Here is a 23,606-nt window from a genome sequence, read left to right as displayed (position 1 = left end):
AGAGTAACTGTTTTCTTGTATTTGTGAAACTGCACGTGGTACTTGGAGTACTCTATGAAGTTTTGTTCTCGCAACATACTCGACGTGATCACTCTGAGTACACTTCAATAAGAGAGAAAGAGGAATATGTGTTTGTTGGTAGTGAAGACATCAGAGTAGCGACAAGAAGTTACTCGTGGCTTTTGGTGTTCATTAAAATGTGTACCAATTGTTTTGCAACTCTCTCAAATAGATGTACTCATTTAGCAAGTACACGTGTACTCTGCATTTACAAATGGAATTGTGCAGACCTCTAGTACAAACCACGCCAAACAGTGCATTTTTCGGGATGCATGGGCAGTTCTTGAACGGCTTCTGGTTGCTCTTCACTCCAAATGCGGCAATTTTGCTTATTTACGTAGCCATTCAACCAGAAATGAGCCTCATCGCTGAACAAAATTTGTCGATAAACACATTTCGAACCGAACACTGATTTTGGTAATAAAATTCAATGATTTGCAAGCGTTGCTCGTTAGTAAGTCTATTCATGATGAAATGTCAAAGCATACTGAGCATCTTTCTCTTTGACACCATGTCTGAAATCCCACGTGATCTGTCAAATACTAATGCATGAAAATCCTAACCTCAAAAGAATCACCCTTTACATATGTACATATCTGTTATCTTATCTTATGCCCGTTAGGAATTTAACTGCTGAAATATTTTTAGTTATAGTTGACCGGAGAAAAGATATTTACAGTTTACTTTTTGTTAACTGGCAGTTAAATCCTAACGGAGCTACATGAAAATGGCCGTTATTGAACAATGTTTCAATTTGATTGACAATCAAAATTGTAATATCAGCCGCCATGACATTGTTATTTCTGTAATAGTGAAAGTACCTCACTTAATATGCCTAGATATTAGTGTTCGGTTTTCGATCCAAACAGTAAAATGTTTTTGAGGTTATTTTTCGAATCAATAATTTCATTAACGAAATCATGACATTTTTATAATGAATGAGTGGTAGAAAAAGGGTTATATAAATATAAAGTTCAAATTTATTAAAGTTAAATAATAAAATGTACAGTAAAGGTTGTTAAAATTAAAAAGAAGCTGAAAATTAGATACCAATGTATGTTTTCATCAAAGTCAACTGATATTTGAAAAAAAAAGAAACAACTTCGAGCGAGAAGTTTATTCATTCTTGCTATTCCGGCTGTAAAAAAGGATATATGTTTCTTCGTCCCACCACACTAAAAGTCCACCAAAACCATCGTCTGCATATATCATCCCACTATCCGCAACACAAAGCTATCCGCGTGTCGCGAACCCAAGCGAAGGATGACATTCTAAGAAAAACTAATGGATGTCTCATCTGGACAGATCGATCTGTGAATGTTAATAACAAAATTATATAAAGAAAATCCGTTGAATGACCAGACGCTATTACCTCTATTCGTTGTAGAACCGATCTTATACGTTGTTGTTCATACTGTTGTGGTTCTATTACTTCACTGGTATTAATTTCTATAATATTTGTTTACGAAAGCCTATGCCATGCTCCTCGCTTATGGAGCAATTGCAGATTAAAAAGCTACACCCAAGGTGTCCAACCTTCGTACAGGGAGGCTAGATTATCCTCGCTTGTAGCTTCCGCAATAACATACTCCACTTGTTCCGCCACGGAACTACGGCGATTTGGATCCGGGTCTCTCCCTTCCAGCTTCATGCGAATTCGTTTCCAAACCGAAACAGCATAAGCATTACGCTTTTGTTCGCCTATCTGGCTATTAATTCCACCAGCTGAAGAATCAATAAATGTAAAAAAAAAATAGGTACTGATGGTATAACATCAAGGATTACAGTTTCATCTCTTACCCTCTCTGGAAACAAAATTTTTCGTCTGAGATTCCGTACTATATTGGCCGTCATCGCAGTATAACTTATTCATACGATCGATTAATGAATTAAATGTGTAATTGTTGTTGTTGCAAAGTGAGTACAGTTCATCAACTTTGGAATGCAATAGCACAAGTATACTGGCCTCGAATTCACCCGAGAGTAGCTGAATCTGCAGTTCACTCAATTTATTTTGTAAAATTTTTACAGTGTTCTGAATGTCACGAATTGCTTGGAAAAGGTCGCCATTATCCGCTTTGCTAAGCTTGTGCGATTTTGTAAAAATTCTTAGCAGCTGTCGTAGATCTCCGCGGATAGGAGAGTCAATGAGCATCTGAAAGGGTAATACATGTATAAGGTTTTGCTAGAAAAGATCTACATTAAATTTAAACCTGTAATTTGTGTCCATATTCTTGTAGTGTGTCTTGCATTGTTGCTTCTGCTCTTTCAAAATCGCATATTTTCTTTTGGACAGTAAAAATCATCTCGTCTAAGAGATCTGATATATTCGCTATCCAATAATTGTCAATATTATCCTCTGGATCTAAAAGCTGAACCAGACTACGCTCCACAGAACTTATGGAAATTTCACAGTTTTGCAATTTGTGCTTCTCTTCATTGAATTGTTTTATAAGTGAGTCAAAAGGTTCATCGCCGTCTGATATCTCGAATTGCAAAATAACGGCAGAGTACTCCATTAAGCTGGTTGCAAGACTTACAAAGAATCTATAATTCTGATTCGCAGCAGCAATGGCTTCATTTAGTTTATGGAAGTCATCAGAGGATGGCAACATGGAGCAACATGACAACAATTGCTTGAGTGCACTCCTATGTACCTCAATAACTGCTTGTATTTTGATCGTGGTAGATTTCCATGTCGATAGAACTTGGCTAACGCTATGCAAGTTGGAGAGGATTTCTTTTTTCGATTTCAAGTTTGCTGGCGTATTTCTATTATCTGGAAAATGATGAGCGTGCAACCAGTAATATGATGTTGCAAAAACATGGTATTGGTCTTTCATTTTTGAAAAGTACATCACTAGCTCTTCGTCCAATATTAAACGATTTTCATGTTCTAGGACCATAAATAGATTTTCCAACAAATCATTGACTTTGTCGCAGTCATTATTATCGTTTCTTAGAACATCAGCTTTCATGCTTTGGGAAATGCTATCGTGCAATAGCATGAGAGCATACGATATTAAGCCCGAGAACAATTTCGATTGTAGGTTCATTATTAGATCATTGATTGGACGTCTTAATTGATGCAGGTCTACTATGTTGTCCACATCAATGTTTCTCACAGCTAGGATTGAACATTTCACTTCTGAAATCAATGCTAACACGGTTTCGGTTCGAATACTTTTAATGTATTCTTTGATATTGATATTCCACTGAGTCTGCAATAGATAAACGATAAATATATATTTCATCACAAATATTACGAGCAAAACTTACCAATGTAAGTTGTATTGATTCACTTGGGTTGGTTTCGTTCGCATGAATGAAGTTATCCTTTAACTTTTCCAATATCAACACTGTATCTTCGAATATATTATCCGTTTCTTCAAATATCACATTAATTTCGGTATTAGATTTAAGGTATAATCTTGCATCAAATTCTTGCAAGATTGGTGTGCTGCTATTTAACATGTAAGCCAATAACGATTCGCACACATTTTCTAAGGAACTCATTAGGTTTCGTAAGCCAATAAATGTTTGAAGCAATGTGCTTAAGAGTTCTGACGTCTGTATTGGACATAAAGTATTCATCAGTTTTTCAATTAAAGATAGAAAGCTTATTTGGTGGCTCAATAATAAGTAATCTTTTGAAGAAAATAACTCTGTTTCCTTCAGCACAAATGATTTATGTACCATTTCGATACGATTAAGCAGAAATTTTCGAACATGTTGCCCGTAGTGATCGTTGTTCAGATTTAATTCTTTGATCGATAGCCATATAGCATCTTTATCTCTAACCTATGTTCAATATATGTAATATAATGTAATGTTTGACCAAATAGAACCACAATATAATACCTGTTCTTGTTGTCGTTCCTGCAGTATGAGCTGACTCTGAACCATTTGAGTTTGCAGGTCGTTGTAGAGAAAAACTATTTTCTCAAAGTAGTTTTGGCATAGTGTAAAATCGTGAATTTCATGATGTGTGGAGGATGATGATTCTGAATATTTCCCATCATGTGGCATACCAACTAGATCTGTGAAAGCTTTTTTATATTTCATTAAGTGGTTTTGCTGTAGCTGAGACCGGGGATGGAAACGTAACACTCGACTATAGAATAAAATTAGATCTCGACATTCGGTGGCGCTTCCTTGGATTTGTATGAAACTGTTATTAAGTTCATTCTTGTCATATTCGAGTGATTTATAGTAATCATTTTCACTCATGAGTAGATCCTTAAATATGCTACACTCATTGATTGGTGATGGATCTATGTTGTTATTGATTTCAATTTTTTTAATTTCATTTGGTCGGAGTAAAATTTCAAAATAGGTTGTCAAAACTATATCGAGATCTTTAATTGTTTGTTCAACCAAACTTTTAATTTTCTCGAATGAGTTTAAATCTCTTTTATAGGCCTTATAACGTTGAGTAACTGTATTCAATGCATGGCTTCCTCGTGCTGATCCTAACGCTTCCAGTTCTCTAATCATGGCAAGTTGTTTTGTAAAATTATCTCGTTCTTCTTCGCACTGTACAATGTTCTGACGAGTTGCGATAATTTTTTGCAGATGGTCTTTTACCATTTGCAAAAAAGTGGCCAAGTCACATCTGTAATTTATTCATGATATACTTATTGACGAATTACCCAAGAGAAATTGATACTTACTTGTATTGTAACCATATTGGCTTTATGTCATTGATTTTAATGGTTAGTGTCTGACGAGTCAAATCTACATCTAGTTTATTATTTGATTTGAGGGCATTTCGTGGGCTAAGATGATATTCTCTTGGTAACTCCAATGATGTAATCATAATTGCTGCAGTACTTGCGGAAGTGCTGTGTGTTGCATTGCCATCATCGCTTAACGTCCAGTCCACTAGCGGGTCATATACGAAAGCTTCCAGTAACGTCAATAAAGTTTCCCTCTCTTTACGTAATACTTTGAGAACATGTGAACAGGCCATACGATATGAACCCTAAGTATGAAAAGGGAAAAATTTAGCCATTTATATAAGGAAGAACTTTTTTAACATATTGGGTTAATCATCGTGGAAAATTTTTAGATCTTGACTATGTCTTGACACTGCAGATGGCATTGCGATGACCTCTCTAATATAGAGAATTTGTTTTTTTAATAGTAATAAAGATTGTATATTTATTTTTAAGATTTATAATAAATTGTAAGTAGTCGAGTATCATGTAATTAAATTCAAACTCAATTAAACTAGGAAAATAACATATGCAATTGGCCTCCACATGAAAGAAACGAAGTGAAGATGTACATAGCGATGATCAATAACGTAAAAGATTAATATACATAAGACAGAAATCGATTAATATACGCAAGAGGGTAAGAATTAATTGAAAAGTAAATCATCCATGAGGAAATTTAAGGAATAAAACGACTTCATGTCTAAAAATGTCTTACAAGTATAAAAAGGAGTTTTCTTTCTGCCAATTCCATGCCAGAAAAATTAAATACATTGTATTATAAGGTAAATATTGTACAATTAATTTTATTATTGACTTAGACTTGACTCTGTTTAACAACTGTGGTGTGTGTGTGTGTATTAGAACACAAACATTTGAATTTTTTCTGTTATCAATTTAGGAGCACATTTGAATAACTATCTCAAGTGAAGTTTATCTTATTTTGTTTATCGATACAAATATGCGTGTATATGAGAGTGGGATGACCAATGAAGTAAAACAAATTTTATTTTATCTTTTTGTTGTTTTTTTGGCCAACTCTGTATGATTTTATTATTATTTAATTTTAGCTATTTATGCCTAACTTAGTTTTGAAATAAAACTCTTTTATGTCATATTCTCCCGACGTTTCTTCCGTAGAAATTCAAGTGTTTTTGATTACATTTGTATAAACATTCAAACACGTGACATAAATTTATTTAACGAACAACTTAATTTTAAATATCACAGCTTATTTTATTGCAACTCGGTAGCTACAGCTTATATTGTCCGTATCTTCTTTTAAATTCAAGAGAGAAACGTTCACAATTAGGGCAGAATAAATCTATATAGAGTAATTGCGATGAAAAATACCAAATGGCTCGCTGTCGTGCCACGGTGCTTTTGGCAGTCGAAATGTATAAAAAAAGCACAAAAGTGTCAACTTTATCATCCCTGAGCCATGCACCATTTTTGACCGCTAGTTAAAACTAACAGTCTTTCATCTGCAATATGATATAATTCATGACTTTTAAGAATAGTGTGCCTTTCAAAGGTTCTATTAAAGTCTATTATCAATATCCACCCACCCACTTAGTGTATTTGTGCATTCGGTGTTGGTATAACTCATTCATTGACATCTGCAAAGAAAATCATTTTGGTTAAACCGCTGAATGGAGCAAACGATTTTCCATGCTTTTCATAAACATCGCGTTTTTTTATTTGATAACAAGAATCTCATGTCCTATTGCCGGGGATCGCTAGTGGCAATGTCAGCGATTATACAGTACAATGGATAACTATAACAAATCCTATAACGCAGATGCATCATATACAGAAACAGAATTTGCTCTTTACTCTAATATTTCGACGGGCATAGATTTGAGTTGGGCCACCATTTCGTGGGCATTTGTTAATGGAATTTTATTTATTGCTATATTAGCTGGAAACGCCTTTACAATAATCGCTATTCGAACATGTCGTCGTTTACGTAGTTTGATCTCAAATTTATTTATACTCTCCTTAGCGGTATCGGATTTCATAGTTGGTCTAACATTACCGTATAACATGTCATTTTATCTCGGATCGACTATGGGAAATAAACATGGTTTATGCATGACCCGTTTCTTCTTTATTATATTCGCCTGTTGTGTTTCTATTTTGACTCTGATATCTATATCGGTGGATAGATACATAGCGATTGTATATGCTTTGCACTACAGGAGGTAAGTGTTCTAAGTGGGATTACTGACGTTTTTTTAAAATATCAAGATTAAACAAAATACATAAGAAACTATAAAGCGAAATATGGAAAAATAACTTATAATAAGCCATACAAGGAAAGAAAAACAAAAACATAATAAAAAATTAAAACATAAATAATTTAACAATATTTATGTTTTAATTTAACAATATTATGTTTTAAGAGTACCCAGAAAAAAACTAGGTAACCACATCTCATTACAATTTGCATTACCGGGAGTAAAGCTGTCCTTACACATTGCAGTGCATTGCAGTGAGCTATAATGACTAACATGTAATAACAATAATAAATACTTCTTGGTAATTTTCCAATTGTTATTCTCAAAATGTAATGCATTTGGCTGTTAATGACGTAATAAAATATAATAAATGATGGTGCCTAACGTATAATAAAAAAAAAACTCAAAGAGAATATCTAATGCAACGGTAATTCTGAAGATTTTTTCGTTAAGGAATATGCTTCACGAATATTTCATAATAACTGTGTTTTAAGTTATTGACATTACCATATTATGTTTTAAATAAATGCTTATTATACCTCATTCACATTACACTTTCAAAATAGACTTTAACTAGATTTCAACTGCCATTTGCCTTATAAAAAAGGGATTTAAAATCCATCTTTAGTAGATTTCGAACCTAATATGGTCTTTTAGGTTTATTAGAACGTAAAACACGAATCAAACTCCCTTTAACATCCTACTTTTATTTATATTTTAAGTGTGTAATTAATTTGCGTGTAATCTTGTTTAGACGATTTGTTAATTTTTTGCTTATTTCTACAATATTTCGTTCTATTCAAGTAGTTTTCATATTACAGCATTACTCGCCATATTTTGATACATTGTGATCGGCTAGAGATGTCAATATTTTGCAAACTTTGGTATATCAACGAATAAGTGATTACATAAAGGGTGATACGGTCAAAATTTGGTCAATGTAAACTTGACGTATTTCTTTCAATTTTGCATTTAAAAAACCTGAACACCCCTCATTTTGAAGGTGTGTGTGTGTAGAATGTTGCTCCTATTTTGATTTTGGAATCCACTCTTCAGTTGTCAAAATGCCGTCCAAGCAAGAAGAGCAGCATATCAAAATTTTGCTCGCGCATCGCGAAAATCCGAGCTACTCGCACGCAAAGCTGGCAAAATCGCTAAAAGTTGCCAAATCAACCGTTACAAATGTAATTAAAGTGTTTGGGGAACGTTTGTCGACTGCCAGGAAGTCTGGATCGGGGGGGAATCGAAAACCGGAAGCCGCTGAGACGACAAAGAGAGTTGCCGGTAGTTTCAAGCGAAACCCTAACCTCTCTCTCCGAGATGCCGCAAATAAGCTGGGTGTATCGTCTACAACCGTGCATCGAGCCAAAAAACGAGCCGGACTATCGACTTAAAAGAAGGTAGTGACTCCAAATCGCGATGATAAACAAAATACGACGGCCAAAGCGCGATCCCGGAGGCTGTACACGACGATGCTGACGAAGTTTGACTGCGTGGTAATGGACGACGAAACCTACGTCAAAACCGACTACAAGCAGCTTCCGGGACAGGAGTTTTATACGGCAAAAGGAAGGGGAAAGGTAGCAGATATTTTCAAGCACATAAAACTGTCAAAGTTCGCAAAGAAATATCTGGTTTGGTAAGCCATCTGTACCTGTGGCTTGAAAAGCAGCATTTTCATAGCTTCAGGGACTGTCAACCAAGAAATTTACGTGAAAGAGTGTTTGTATAAACATCTGCTGCCTTTCCTGAAGAAACACGGTTGTTCCGTACTGTTTTGGCCGGATTTGGCATCTTGCCATTACGGTAAAAAGGCCATGGAGTGGTACGCCGCCAACAACGTGCAGGTGGTTCCCAAGGACAAGAACCCTCCCAACGTGCCAGAACTCCGCCCAATTGAGAAATACTGGGCTATTGTCAAGCGGAACCAAAAGAAGACCAAAAAAACTGCTAAGGACGAGCAGCAGTTCAAGGCAAACTGGCTTTCTGCGGCGAAGAAGGTGGACAAGGTGGCTGTACAAAATCTGATGGCAGGTGTCAAGCGTGGGGCGGCAGTTCGGATTTGGAAAAGCGAAAGCCTAACTAAATATTTTTCCTGAATTTTATACTAATTGAACTTGAAAAAGAAATTTAATTTGATTTTTTAAATAAACGATTTCACCGATTTACACGCGTTTTGCCTTCACCAAATTTTGACCGTATCACCCTTTATTAGATCATGATATGCTTTAAAAGCACTACTTATTTCATGGCCAAAGATATGCCTGGGGAGAAGTACTTTCCTCCCAGGACATGCGTATGTAAATGTAATCCTGAGCGATGCCAATTAATAAGTGGTTATTAATTTTTAAATAGGCTTATCTACAAGATTACCGGGTAATGAGAGTTTTTGCTAAGTAGAGTTCCATACACGGGAGTTATTAAGGAAAATTTGTTATGCTCTTAAAGTATTTTCATAAACCTTTGATTAATAGTTAACCGGAACTGTTTTATCGACACAACCAGCCCTTAGTGTGTCTTTGACAGGCATCATCTTACCACCTAGCATAAGCTCAAGAAGTACAATCGATTGTGAATTTCATTCTTTTATAATAAACAAATAAATTCAATTTTTGCAACACAATTTTCGGAGTCAATTTTTATGGATAAGGTATTTAGGATAAAGATTGCAGAAACTTTATCGGATAAACGAGACTTCGTCGATTGAATTATAGCTAATGTAAATTACTTATTGTAAATATTTTCTATAATTTATACAATTTTCTATCTTATGTTAGATATATGACACGCAAGGTGGCTGTTATCATCATAATATTCAATTGGATTCTTGGCGCCACTGTAGCAACCATTCCTATGTTTTGGAATAATTGGAATAACGCATATGAATGTGAATTTGACGAAGTTCTACCACCTTGGTATATGGCTGGCATGATAACTCCATCATTCATAGTTCTTTGGATTTTAATGCTTTTAATGTATTGGAGAATTGTAAACGAGGCTTCGAAACAAGCAAGCCAAATGAAGAAAACCATGCGAAAAAAGACTTCTCCCCTGATTCATCCCGAATGGAAATCTGTACAAGTAAGTCGTAGATAAAACGGTCTGTATATAGATTGGATAAACTGAATCTAACTACTTTCAGGTAGTAATATTAATAATGGGCTGCTTTTCGTTGTGCTGGCTGCCGTACTTTATTGTGGCCTGCGCCCAATTATTTGAGATCTACAAAATATCAGCAATGCTTTACAAAATATCATTTTCTTTGGCAATGGCCAACTCTGCTTTAAATCCAGTAATTTATTCGTGGAAAAACTCAAACTTTAGACAAGCTTTTGTACAAATAATACGTTGCAAGTCACCGAATTGTTACCAGAAAACGTCATTGGATTGTTTGGAGAAATCGTCTACATGCGAGAAACGAAGTTCAAACAATGTTCCTAGGGAACGATTCCAGATTTTCCCATGCAGTCAGCTAAGATTACAGACTATATATACAGTTACTGATAGAATGCCAGCAATACAATAAATGATATCGCCCCTTCTTACTTACCTCAGTACCCACTAATCCGAGTGCACACTTTAGATTTTGAGACATGCGAAATGGTACCTTCTCGGGAACTCTTAGAGATTTTCCCTTTTCAAAGCAAACATTGTAATCGATATGCACTATTTCTCCTGTTCCCAATTTGATTAAGATATTGTCCAAGTGTCGATCGCCAAGACCAATTACATATCCAATAATTGACATAACTGCCATAGACATAGTATAGCGACGTACAGATTTACGCCATTCCATAGAATTTGTTGAAAAACACCAAATTTCCTTTGCCAATAAATCTCCAGGAGTTTCGGAGCTTAGTTCACGTAGAACTCGTTTTAATATTGCAATCGGCCATTGCTTTCGTGGATCTGAAACTTTCAGATTACGTTCAGCCAATAATGGTGTCAGTTTATTGTAGAACAATTCGGAGGGCCGTGAAGTTGCAGTTATCGCAGGAATGTCTACATCTTGTTCGTATTGTTTAGATGGTTGCCGCTCTTTTTGCTGCTGTTTTAAAAATGCTTCCCTTTGCTGCCATTTCTTGTAAATTGCAAAAAGTGCAGTGCAATTATCCACCCAACTGATTAGTCCTGACCGTGGTCCTAAAGGTATTACAGAGTAATGATGAGCTTTGAAGCAGTCCGTTTTGGATTTTGAACCATAGGATCGACTCATCATAGAATTTGAAATTGCGAGAAATTGCATAATACGTTCATCCAAATGCAGATCTTCCTGCCCTTTGAAAAGGTACGTGTAATTTTGGCCATTGCTTCCACAAAGAGACAATTTCTTCGGTTTTGTCTTAGTGGGTAGTATATATATTGTACTTTCAACCGATTTTATATAAACTGCGGTCTTTCCATAGGTATCCACGCCGGGCATAGAAATTGTCGTGTTTTTCATGTTCGCCAACACAGGACTTACATCTGCAATTCGAATTGTTGATGAACTTCCTCTCAATGGTCTTTGTTGAAATATTGTGTACAATTGTTTTATTTTCGGCCAATAATCAGATGGTTTCATTGGATCGATTGGTCTTTGTAGCTCATTTCGCACTGCTTCAATGTGTGGTCGAAATCGTTCTTGGAAGTTACGTTCATAGCTTGTTTCAGGATCTTTTTCGGTGACCGAAGCAATTTTTTCGAAATCATTTGATAAATGCTGCCTGAAAATATCATACTTGACTAGAATAACGTCTTTATTCAATGCCTTTTTCGATTCTGCTTCCAAAGCGTTTAGCAAATGGGAATATTCAGAATATAGTTGAGCCAAACTGTGTATCCAATGTTCCTCCCAAAGCAACGTTATTCGTCGCAGTTCACAAACCAGCATTTGTACCTGCAAAACCATGTCAGGAGACTGGGAAGAAATGGAATTAAGTAATGTCAAAAAGCAATTGCTCAGTTGTTTTTGACTTTCGGCAGTATCACAATGTTTGAGTTCTTGCTGAGCTCCAACAACAGCTGGGAATATGATTAGTTGTGGCTGATTAATTGAGAGACGACAAAGCAAATCTGAAACGCTCCGCCGTACATAGCTTTCATGATGATTAAGTCGACTAAACAATTGTGGTATAATAACTTTCCATGGCTTTAATGGAGTGTTTCTCAAGCCCTCCTCTAAAGCATCCTGAAATTTAAAATGGTAATAAACAGAGAATATCAGTAGAGTATTCTGTAAATTAACACAAATATAAGATCAAACTGTATACATCAAACTGTATAATGTTCCCTTTCTTCCTGAGTGTACATTTTTCTTATTGGCTTTTGTGATTGATTAGTCAGTAATGGTTAACCCTTTCACTACCGAAATAAACCTAATGTTAAAAACTTTAATTTTTCTTCTGTTTTTACTTGTACCAACAACATGTAGAAGAAAACTTGTAATTTTATACTTTTGTGTGTGTATTTATTAATATGGAAAAGCTTATTTAGATTAAAGCTTTTAAAATAACATAGAGAAATAAATCGAAGCTGAGTGGGGAATTTTTGAATAAATAAATAAATAGTTTGGTGTTGTTTTCGGTAATCAAAGGGTTAAGTTGGTAAAGTTAAGAGATTTTAAATGTATTGTAATTATGGTTATATTGGTGATTGCATTTTTTTCTTACCTGCAAACCTGTTGCATGTTTCACAATTAGCCTCAATAAACGTAACGCAACAAAAGTATTTTCAATTTCAGTATTGGATGTAAATTTTTTCGTGGACACAACACCGCTTTCAATAGCAAGGTATCGAAAATAAGCTATTGTAGCTTGCTCGTAAAATCCATAAACGCCTTTGTGAGCTTGACACCATACACTTATAATCGAATTTAATTGTTCTGACGAAATGTTCCCGATCTTTTTCAATTCATTTTCTAGGGCCTCACGTGCATTGTGGGAATATTCGTTGTCATCAACATTATCGTCCTTAATAGCGTTGACCATGTGCTTATTTAGTAGGTTAACAACTTGTACTGTAAGTGTATCATCAAATTTAGATCCCAAAATTTCCTGAACGGAAGCGATATTGCGGTTGGACATTGCCACTTCTTTTCCATCTGGCTGCTCGCTAGAGGACTCCATCAGTTTCTTTCCCCATCGATAGCACCAATTTCCAAAGGAAAACCATGCATCTCCTGAATTTTCATCACATAGTATGCTGGCATTTAGAAGCTTACCCACAGCATATTCAATAGGAGGTAATGCAAATGATTTGTTATTGCTGTCTGAATAAGGACAGAAACTTATGTTCGGTAGAAGACTTTGTAATTGTTCGAATTGTTGACATTGTGAGATATTGTTAATGTAAATGGACGAACGATTTGTAACTAATGAATCTGACATTGTCAATAGAAAATTCAATGCAGTATTAGGCATTGTATTATTTTCCGATCCGTTCCTATTTTTTTCAATGAGTTGAATACAGAAAGATGATGCCACTTCTATGGCATCTATTGATGAATTGTTTGTGGCGTAAATACACTTTACTAATTCCTCGGCACCTTTGACAATAACCAAATCAGAGCAATCCATATCAAACTCATTCAATTTTAGTTCATTGACTAGTTGTGTGAAACTTTTTTCGAAACCTTTTAGTCTAAAGAAATGTTCTAGTAGGTGTTGGGAGTAGGACAAGTTGTTCTGGTTTCTGGCCGCAGTCGCCATTGTTAGCAATAATGGAACGTGATGATTTGTCTTTGATTTATTTTCGCTAATCAATGTCCACAATAGAATACTGTTTAATGACACTGGGGCAATAGTATTTTCATGAATACGTGTGCCATATGCGCCATGCTGTAGGTTATGTGTAACATGATTAAGGAGTATAAGTTCATTGAAGAGGTTTTCATTTGAACACAATATGTATTCGTGCATTCCTTGACGAATGTAAACTTTACTGTTCTCCACAAATGGAGTGTCTGCTTTCATATTAGTGACTCCTTGTAACAAACATGATTCTTTCAATGCACTCAGTGTGTCATAACATGAAAATGTTTGAACATTATCGAGACGTTTATTACGATTCGATTCTTGTGACCATTCAGTCATTTTCAATACCGCTTGAATGGTTTCTTTATTGGATATTTTCATAGCACTGTCATAAATTGTTTCCAAACATTCCAAGTATCGTTGGGAGAATGTTGTGTTGAAGCCTATAGTTTTTATTTCAGGCCATCTGACAGTGTGGCACATACACTCTATTAGTTGTTGTTGTAAAAATTCCTTCGTGAACAAATCCATACTGTTGATATTATCGTCACCCAAAATCTCTTCATAGCCACATGCAGCTTTTTCAAAATGGCCGGAAGCATGTTCGGCAACATGCTGAATCCATTCATAACTTTTACAATTTTTCAATTTTAACCAAGATTGAAGACCGTAAAGTGTCTCTGCTTCTCCGCATGTGAATAAAGCCCATGCCATAGATGTAATTGTTCGATCCAATAGCCCTCGATTTGAAAACACAGTATCACTTTGCAAAATACTCTGTAAATAAACGTAATAGAATTGAAATATATGAATAGTCTTGCAAATTGTTTTTTTTTTATTAATTTATGCTTTATATTTTCATATAATATTGTAATTTCCGTTAGAGTAGTACATTGTAAATCGTTAAATTGGCCTTTTAAAGGCTTTGAATTGCTTAAATAAATGGAAATAAAATAAAATATATTGGTGAACGAATTTTCGTCGTGACACTTATAAGCTCAGAGTTTTTCCAACTGCAATACTTAAGTTAGGTATAGAGCCAGCCTCAGAGCCATTGAACAACTTACGATAGATTTGAAGTGGCGTTGGCCGAAACTTGGGATTATTACTTTGGGCGAAAAGTAAGGTGAATTTGTTTGTAAAATAAAAAATATTTATTTATTCTAAATAATTTCCTGCCCCTGCAGGGTAATCCTCTCCCGATAAAATACAGCTGAGTTTTGTGGAAAGCCAGTAGTCATAAGGAGTCAAATCAGTCCCATATGGCGCTTGCGGAACTATAGTGTTTCAATTTTTGGTCTCGAAGGACGAGTTCAGTGTGAGACGGGGGCTTTATTGTGATGCAGAAAGCGAAGAGTTGGAGCCCACAATTCTGGTCTTTTTAGACCAATTGCTTCAAACAAACAACGCAAAAAGTTCAAATAAAATGTTTTAGCCGAAACAATATATAAAAATGGTAGTCTAAATTGAAAATTCCCGTACGTTTTGAGCTCAGTAGTATGGAAAAAGCATGAATTTGATAGAAATGCATGAATTCTATAGGAAAATGTAATTTTTGTCATTTTGGGCAGCCTGCAGCTTAGATATCATGTTTTTTAAACTTAAACGTAAAAACCGAACAACAAAAACATCGAGGAAGTATTCATATCAATATTGATCTTAAATCCAAGGCACTACACATTATGGAATCGAAAAATATAATATTGAATGAAAACTTACCTCAGAGTATCTAATAACCATTTCTGGCTCCATACAATGAATCCCTATAAGGTTGACAGCAGTTCGTATTCGTTTGAACCACTCATTGCATGTTGATGCATTGACACGGAAAAATGTTTTAGCAGGTTTTTCTGCGGGTAGCATAGCAAAAGCTGTACCCTCTGCAGCATTATATATATGTTTCTCCAAATTCTCCAAAAACCCCAACAAAGTTCGGCAACGTACTTGCATTTTCAACACATCATTGAAGTCGCTAACTCCCTCTTTTGCAATTGTGCCCTTTTCAGCCAGATAACGAGCATATTTCATAATGATAGCTTCTATGGCTAAAAACGTTTCTTGAGGCTTTCCCAAAGTTGTACGCAATTTCTGCTGGACACAATAGCGAGCCGCCTCGTACTGTACGTGGAATTGCATTAAACGTTTATTGCATTGCAATGTTTCCAAATAATCATTTAAATGTTCTCTATGCAAATGGACAAAACTCTTTTCAATAAATGCCTGGTATAAGGTATCGTCTGCATATAATTTTGAATTGGGCTCCAATGATTCGATAAATGTTTTAAAATATTTTGGCCGTAGAGAATTGTGGTATACCGTAGACTTGTGCCAATATTGTAATTCAGCTAATCTGAGTTTATCCTCATTAAACATGTTATTTTCATTATCACCAGAAAGACTAATTTCCAATGGCACCAATGCTAATAGTTCCGCATATGCTGGCAATAGTTGAGTATTCGTTCCCTCAAATGCATGCAGCACTATATCTTTTATATTGCAAAGAATATAATCAGGGATTTTTGGATATTTAAGTATGGACCGTAGAACTCTGGAGCATAGGTGGGGGTGATGCTTGGCTAAAAGTGTTATATTGCAACAAATTTCGAGGAAATCTTCTTCTTGGGTCAAAAGTTCGAAATCGTCTTTGCATTCGACAAGCAACTGTTCTATCCAGTTTAGTATATCTTGAGACACGTACCATCTAAGAACGGCAGACAAAAACTTCAGTATGGTACTGAAATTTTCCGATGTTGGAGAGTCTTGGTTGTGCACCAACAGTTTAGAAGATTGGCGAAAATTGTAATTTTTCGATGAATGCTCCTTTATGAGTGACAACAAGGCTTTGTGTAACGTAGGATATTTGCGCCACAATGACTCATTAGCAGCTTGACAATTTGTTATTAATAATTCCAATATGGATGGGTTGAGGGCATACATTCCGATAATGGAAGATGTCTGACATGCCATTGCTGAAAGTGCTGCCAAATAAAAGCTCAATACCAGTTCACACCTAGACATAGAATGTGTTGAGTACTCTGTATTTCTTACATATGCAATTGTTTCATTGATGTCTTTCAAAATGTGACGGTAAGCTTCTTGCAACAATGGTACATTCTTTATAATTAAAATCTCATGATAAATTTTCAGGAATAGCTTATACGATTTAAGTCCACAGTTTAGCTTAAGCTCTTGGAGACAAGTGTTTTCCTTATTCATAACTAATGATACAAAACTTAATGGTAGCTGTGTACGATATTGGCGCACAATATGCAGTATCATATACAAAAAGCTGGTAACTTGGTTCTCATTGAATCCCGATAGGTGATTTAATTGAAGTTCAATAATGCTTTCTAAATCACAAAGGTTTTCAACACTCTTGTCGTAGGTAACAACACAGTAAAATTCATTGAGATTGATGACTGTTTCATCACCAAGTAACGGCACGAATTTGAAACATTGCTTAGTCACATTGTTGACGACGCGTTTAGCGTCCTGAACTATACTTGCCGGTGCGGTATAGTTGTTAAGAAAAACCCCCTTCGAAACCATTGCTTTAATAATCGAGGTAAAAGCTCCTATAAATGCACCAACTCTTGCCTCAGTTTGTTGTTTTGATTTGATTGATGAGTCGTCTACTATAATTTCTTCTCCACAAGCCTCAATGTCCTCAATGAATTGTCCCAATAGGCCAAGTGTAAAATCCAGTTCGCCTAAGAAATATTCTGAAAATTGTTGCAGTATCTTCCCACAGTGTCGCTTAAGAGCGGCTGGTTGATCGATTTCTATATGCCATCCAATTATTATGTCCACTATATCTGTGAAATGTCGTAGAAATGACTGCTTATAGTGCTTAGAAATTTCAGAAATAGTTTCACTAATGGCAATGAAATTTTCTGCTACTTCGGCATTTTCCAAATATTCTTTCAAAACACTCAGTAAACGATCGATGTATGCTTTTAAATCTAAATTTACAGCGTCGCAACTACAAAAGAACCATTATTAAGCAATGCGGAAAGAATCATTTGAATATTACCTTATTGTTGTTCGAAGAGCCATCATAAGATATTGGCGGAGAGTTTTGTTGTTCGTGTACCAGTTTTTTAAATTATTTTGGTAGGCTACAAAATCATAACGATTAATATATCCCATAACGCCCAGAATGGCACTTGCACTCTCCAAACACTCCGGAGGACATTGCCTCAGGACAGTTATCATGTTGTCGAACAAAATATCAAATGAGCGACAAATGTATGTAGCATTTGCTTGATTTCGAACAGCAGCATCGAGTTTTCTGCAAAGTTCAACGGATGTTTTTCGATTTGTTTCTATCATCAATCTTCTCAATATCTTCGATATACGCAAGTCTTCCGATAATACAGGTAATTGATTAAACCTGTTGAATTGAGCTGGGCTACTTCCAGAAATGTGCAATCCTACAAATATGATGCAGTAAATGAACAATAATTTTCACTTACGTGATTACTTACCTTCTGGCGGATTCCTATTCACATGTAGGACGTCATTTCCACTGCAAAATGGTGGTGCCAAAACATGCCAAGTTTCACCTATTACTTCATCCTCAGAGTCAACTTGTAAATTCACCGGACAAACGTCATCGTCCATCGCAGACACCAAATCAATGGAATTAGTACTCATTTAGGTGGGAATAAGGCCTTGTGACATGCCTCATTTATGATGGTGGCGAAAAATCTTTTGTTTATACCGGCTGCTGACCACTTTAAAAGACTGCAAGTTAAAAGGAGCACAATGGTATCGTAACTACTATTAAATGCTTTCGTTTGGGAACTTCTAAGAAACACTACAAGCTCGACCTCATGGCTAGCGATTTGTTCCATCAATTCTCTAAGGCAAGATGCTGAGGACAACGTCCAAAGGGTCTATCACTTACCTAGTTTAATATAAAACAAGAAATCTGTATTTTTTTCTTAAATTCAGTTGCAACAATAATCTACAACGAAGACAAGCGAATCGTGTGTGGCGATTCTAACAGAGAGAATAAAAACACAAGAGGACGAAAAATTCTCTTGTAACAAAAACAACAAATGTCAACCGTATAGATGTCGCACAATACCTGTAGCGTTGGTATTACCGACGTTGCTGTCGAAGCGCTGTTTTGATAAATTGTTTATAAAGGCATCGGCAGTTGTAATTTAAAATTGTTTGCCAAAAAAATTTAATAGAATGAAAAGATTTCTATAAAAGAACATTTGTTATTACAAAGTAGGTTCTAAATCCTATTTTCCTTACGTTTTGTAAAGCCGGCAGATAACTGAACTGGGTGACGCCGACGCAAACTGTATAATATTTGAGAGAAGCGTCGACAAAAACTGCATGATATTAGACACATTTTCCTCATGACTGCCACCTACTGACGCAGTTTCGCTTCACAGTTTCGTCCTCTGGTATTTTTATTCTCTCTGAATCTACAACCATCAGGCACCTGTCATATTGGTACTACCTAAATTAAGACGTTAAGAAAGGCAGGCGACGTTTACAATACCCAACAAACACAACGATGGACATTTTTCATAGGTAACGCCATATCAATTTGATAGTGAATCCCATCTTCAACATTATTTCAAAGAGCCTTGCAAATTGTTTGCCTTCAACAAATTTTCCAATAGGTTTGATGCATTAAAATGAAATTTAGTTCGAAAAGTTTTTACTAATATGTTGAGAAATTGTTGCTAACGTGTTGAATTCTACTGTTGAGGGTAATGTATGTTTTTTGTTGAGAACACGATTTTCTAAAAAATTTTTTAAATTGAATTCTAAGCTAATTCTTTGAAAAAATGTTTGAAAGAAAGTATTCAATATAAACATTTCTCCAATGCTTGTGTTTATTGGGTAGACTTGGCATCCACAATATAAGTGCGTACCCTGCCAGCATTTCAAAGTTCCATTTCATCCTCATCGCTACCACAGACTCGTAAATGTCACCACAACCATCGCGAACTGTGATGGGGGAAGCATATCAAAAAGTACAAAATGTACATGAAAGTATTTTGCCATCACTACTGTTAGAAGAGCCATTTTATTTTTTGTGAAACGCCAAGCGCAACCAGCTTGTTATATTTTATTTAAATAAAAACGAAAATAAAGTTCTGAAAACATAGATATTACGCTTAAAATTGTGAAAGGTATATGGTGAACAATTTTCGACTTTCCAAATAGAATAAAGTGATCGTTTTTCAAATATTTTTCCAGGCACGCTGTCTCCATCGAAAATAAACAAACTGGCTGATAGACGCTGCAATATGTAACTTGCTACTTCCCTGCCAACATTTTTTGAATTTTGGGGCGCTTCTGAGAATCCCCACTACGTTGAAAACAATCATATACGACATCAAAAACTCGTCGGAAAAGCGCCGTCACTATTGAGAAGTTGTACCACGCCAAGTTACTACGAAAAAGTTTCTCATCAGTGCAATTATTAGGTGCCTATTTAGATCAATTTCGAAGGACGCCAATAAGAACCCCTGCAAACTATCAGAAAAAGTGAATTTTAAGGTAATTGTAGAAGAATCATTGTGGTCAAGTAAAACACGATTGTGTAGATGTTTATTGATTTGATTAAACATTTATAATTTCTTATAAATATAAAATTTTTCGGTTTATCTCATCACATTTAACATAATCTTTTGCATTAATAAAAGAATGATGTTGAGTTTTAAGTAGCAAGTTACATATTGCAGCGTCTATCAGCCAGTTTGTTTATTTTCGATGGAGACAGCGTGCCTGGAAAAATATTTGAAAAACGATCACTTTATTCTATTTGGAAAGTCGAAAATTGTTCACCATATACCTTTCACAATTTTAAGCGTAATATCTATGTTTTCAGAACTTTATTTTCGTTTTTATTTAAATAAAATGTAACAAGCTGGTTGCGCTTGGCGTTTCACAAAAAATAAAATGGCTCTTCTAACAGTAGTGATGGCAAAATACTTTCATGTACATTTTGCACTTTTTGATATGCTTCCCCATCACAGTTCGCGATGGTTGTGGTGACATTTACGAGTCTGTGGTAGCGATGAGGATGAAATAGAACTTTGAAATGCTGGCAGGGTTAAAACTCAACATCATTCTTTTATTAATGCAAAAAATTATGTTAAATGTGATAAGATAAACAGAAAAATGTTATATTTATAAGAAATTAAAAATGTTTAATCAAATCAATAAACATCTACACAACCGTGTTTTACTTGACCACAATGATTCTTCTACAATTACCTTAAAATGCACTTTTTCTGATAGTTTGCAGGGGTTCTTATTGGCGTCCTTCGAAATTGATCTAAATAGGCACCTAATAATTGCACTGATGAGAAACTTGTTCGTAGTAACTTGGCGTGGTACAACTTCTCAATAGTGACGGCGCTTTTCCGACGAGTTTTTGATGTCGTATATGATTGTTTTCGACGTAGTGGGGATTCTCAGAAGCGCCCCCAAATTCAAAAAATGTTGGCAGGGTATTCACAATGGTACCGACTGTCGCTACAATAGGTCTGTTCGCGTACTTTTCCAGTAAAAAATATCCAGTAGAAACTAGCAAGAGAGTGAGAGTGTATTTTACTCTCTTTGCTTAAAATTGCTGAAAAATACTAGAACGTCATCCAGTAACTATTTGCAAACTCAAATTTTCAACTTCTAAAGGCCGGTACTCTGTTCGGTTTTCGCGTTGAAACTCCATACAAAACCACAAAATGCGAAAAACTAGCGAAATGTTTTCCATTTGTGATACTTTGTTTTTTTCGAGTTGAAAAACTGACGTAAATCGATCAGTCAGTATTTTCATAACATGGTGCCATTTGCAATGTGAATTAAGAAATAATTTATTTATTAAACTGATTTTGGCGAATTTATAATGCAAAATTAGTTTAATTTAATTCAATTTTATCAAAAAACAAAAAAATAGATAAGAATAAGAAAAATAGATAATAAGAGTATATTAAAAGGGAATTTTAAATTGCTATCATACGTAACATAGTCCAACTCAACATTGCATAGTGGTCGGTGCTGTATGGAGTTAGCGGCCAAAAATTCTTCCAGTATAGGTATCATTGTGAAACTTCGGCCACAGCTTTATAACTATTTCAGAACTATTAAATGATAAAATGGAATTGATTGATGACTATTTAGATCCCCCGATTTTACTTATTGGGCTTCTAGAAACCATAGTTTCTATCCGATTTCCCTGAAATTGGAAATCTAGAGATATTTTAGGACCACAAATAGGAGTGCCGAAAATGGTGCCTATCGGTCCATGTATTTATATAGCCCCCATATAGATATCCCGAATTTATTTTGTGGGCTTCTAGAAAACGTATTTTCTATCCTATTTGCCTTAAACTTCAAATACAGAGGTATTTTAGGACCACAAATAGGTGTGAAGAAAATAATGGTTATCGGTTCTTGTGTTGGTATAGCCCCCATATAGACCGATCTTCCGATTTTATTTTATGGGCTTCTAGAAAACGTATTTTCTATCCGATTTGCCTAAAATTTAAAATCTAGAAGTATTTTAAGATCACAAATAGGTTTACGGAAATGAGATGAATCAGCCCATGTGTTGGTATAGCCCACATATAGACCGATCTCCTGATTTTACTTCAAGGGCAGTAGTTTTTATCCGATTTTCATCGATATATTTTGAACCACTTAACTTATCACAGATCCAATTATACACGTTTATTCGTCATATCAATACCTTGCATTCAAGTACAAACAACGATATAATCGGACATTTCTAGCTTGAGTTATAATTTGTTTAATGAAATAAGTCAGAAAAACGGGATATCTCAAATACGGTTCCATAAAAAAAATTTAACCTTCATTTTCGAATTCAGCAGATCAAATTACATAAGAAAAGTCATCAAATGTACATTTTCAGTGTAAACTAAAGGGTGATACGGTCAAAATTTGGTCAAGGGAAAACGTGTGTAAATCGGTGAAATCGTTTATTTAAAAAATCAAATTAAATTTCTTTTTCAAGTTAAATTAGTATAAAATTCAGGAAAAATATTCAGTTAGGCTTTCGCTTTTCCAAATCCGAATTGCCGGGCTTGACACCTGCCATCAGATTGTGTACAGCCACCTTGTCCACCTTCTTCGCCGCAGAAAGCCAGTTTGCCTTGAACTGCTGCTCGTCCTTAGCAGTTTTTTTTTTGTCTTCTTTAGGTTCCGCTTGACAATAGCCCAGTATTTCTCAATTGGGCGGAGCTCTGGCGTGTTGGGAGGGTTCTTGTCCTTGGGAACCACCTGCACGTTGTTGGCGGCGTACCACTCCATGGCCTTTTTACCGTAATGGCAAGATGCCAAATCCGGCCAAAACAGTACGGAACAACCGTGTTTCTTCAGGAAAGGCAGCAGACGTTTATTCAAGCACTCTTTCACGTAAATTTCTTGGTTGACAGTCCCGAAAGCTATGAAAATGCCGCTTTTCAAGCCACAGGTACAGATGGCTTGCCAAACCAGATATTTCTTTGCGAACTTTGACAGTTTTATGTGCTTGAAAATATCTGCTACCTTTCCCCTTCCTTTTGCCGTATAAAACTCCTGTCCCGGAAGCTGCTTGTAGTCGGCTTTGACGTAGGTTTCGTCGTCCATTATCACGCAGTCAAACTTCGTCAGCATCTTCGTGTACAGCCTCCGGGATCGCGCTTTGGCCGTCGTATTTTGTTTATCATCGCGATTTGCGATCAGGGGGAACACAACTAAAACTCTACACCCTCAAAAAATCGCTTCTTTAACATATGTTCCAAACATATTTTGCAGGAAGCACATATATTATTGGATACTGCCGAAACATTAATATGTTAATATGTGAACATATTATA

The 23,606-nt window shown here is 35.6% G+C and overlaps 2 protein-coding genes across 3 annotated transcripts in view; one reads left to right on the top strand and one right to left on the bottom strand.

Moving 5' to 3' along the window:
* mAChR-C (muscarinic Acetylcholine Receptor, C-type) overlaps positions 1-10,583 on the top strand; it is a 29,553-nt gene extending 18,970 nt beyond the window's left edge. Inside the window, exons 1-3 of one of the 2 annotated variants that reach the window (XM_075298438.1) lie at positions 6,061-6,982; positions 9,796-10,099; positions 10,161-10,583. In XM_075298438.1, the coding sequence (XP_075154553.1) occupies positions 6,549-6,982; positions 9,796-10,099; positions 10,161-10,544 (1,122 nt within the window). In that variant the 5' untranslated portion in view covers positions 6,061-6,548 and the 3' untranslated portion in view covers positions 10,545-10,583. Of the gene's footprint in view, positions 1-6,060; positions 6,983-9,795; positions 10,100-10,160 lie in introns of those variants that run through there. The other variant, XM_075298437.1, reaches the window with a different exon arrangement.
* Positions 1,018-18,750, bottom strand: nonC (serine/threonine-protein kinase Smg1). The gene is made up of 13 exons (XM_075298436.1): positions 18,662-18,750; positions 18,240-18,498; positions 17,786-18,185; positions 15,472-17,734; positions 12,670-14,529; positions 10,569-12,188; positions 4,734-5,044; positions 3,922-4,675; positions 3,340-3,861; positions 2,274-3,281; positions 1,861-2,215; positions 1,433-1,785; positions 1,018-1,371 (listed from the first exon to the last, which is right to left on the bottom strand). Exons 2-12 carry the CDS (start codon positions 18,406-18,408, stop codon positions 1,577-1,579), a joined length of 9,471 nt encoding a protein of 3,156 aa, XP_075154551.1. The 5' UTR covers positions 18,409-18,498; positions 18,662-18,750; the 3' UTR covers positions 1,018-1,371; positions 1,433-1,576.
* Positions 18,751-23,606: the final 4,856 nt, after the last annotated feature.

This window comes from Haematobia irritans, chromosome 3 (assembly GCF_050003625.1).
Source record: "Haematobia irritans isolate KBUSLIRL chromosome 3, ASM5000362v1, whole genome shotgun sequence".
NCBI classification, from domain to species: domain Eukaryota; kingdom Metazoa; phylum Arthropoda; class Insecta; order Diptera; family Muscidae; genus Haematobia; species Haematobia irritans.
Note: the sequence above shows the minus strand (reverse complement) of the source record. Positions and strands in the feature narration are given on the sequence as shown.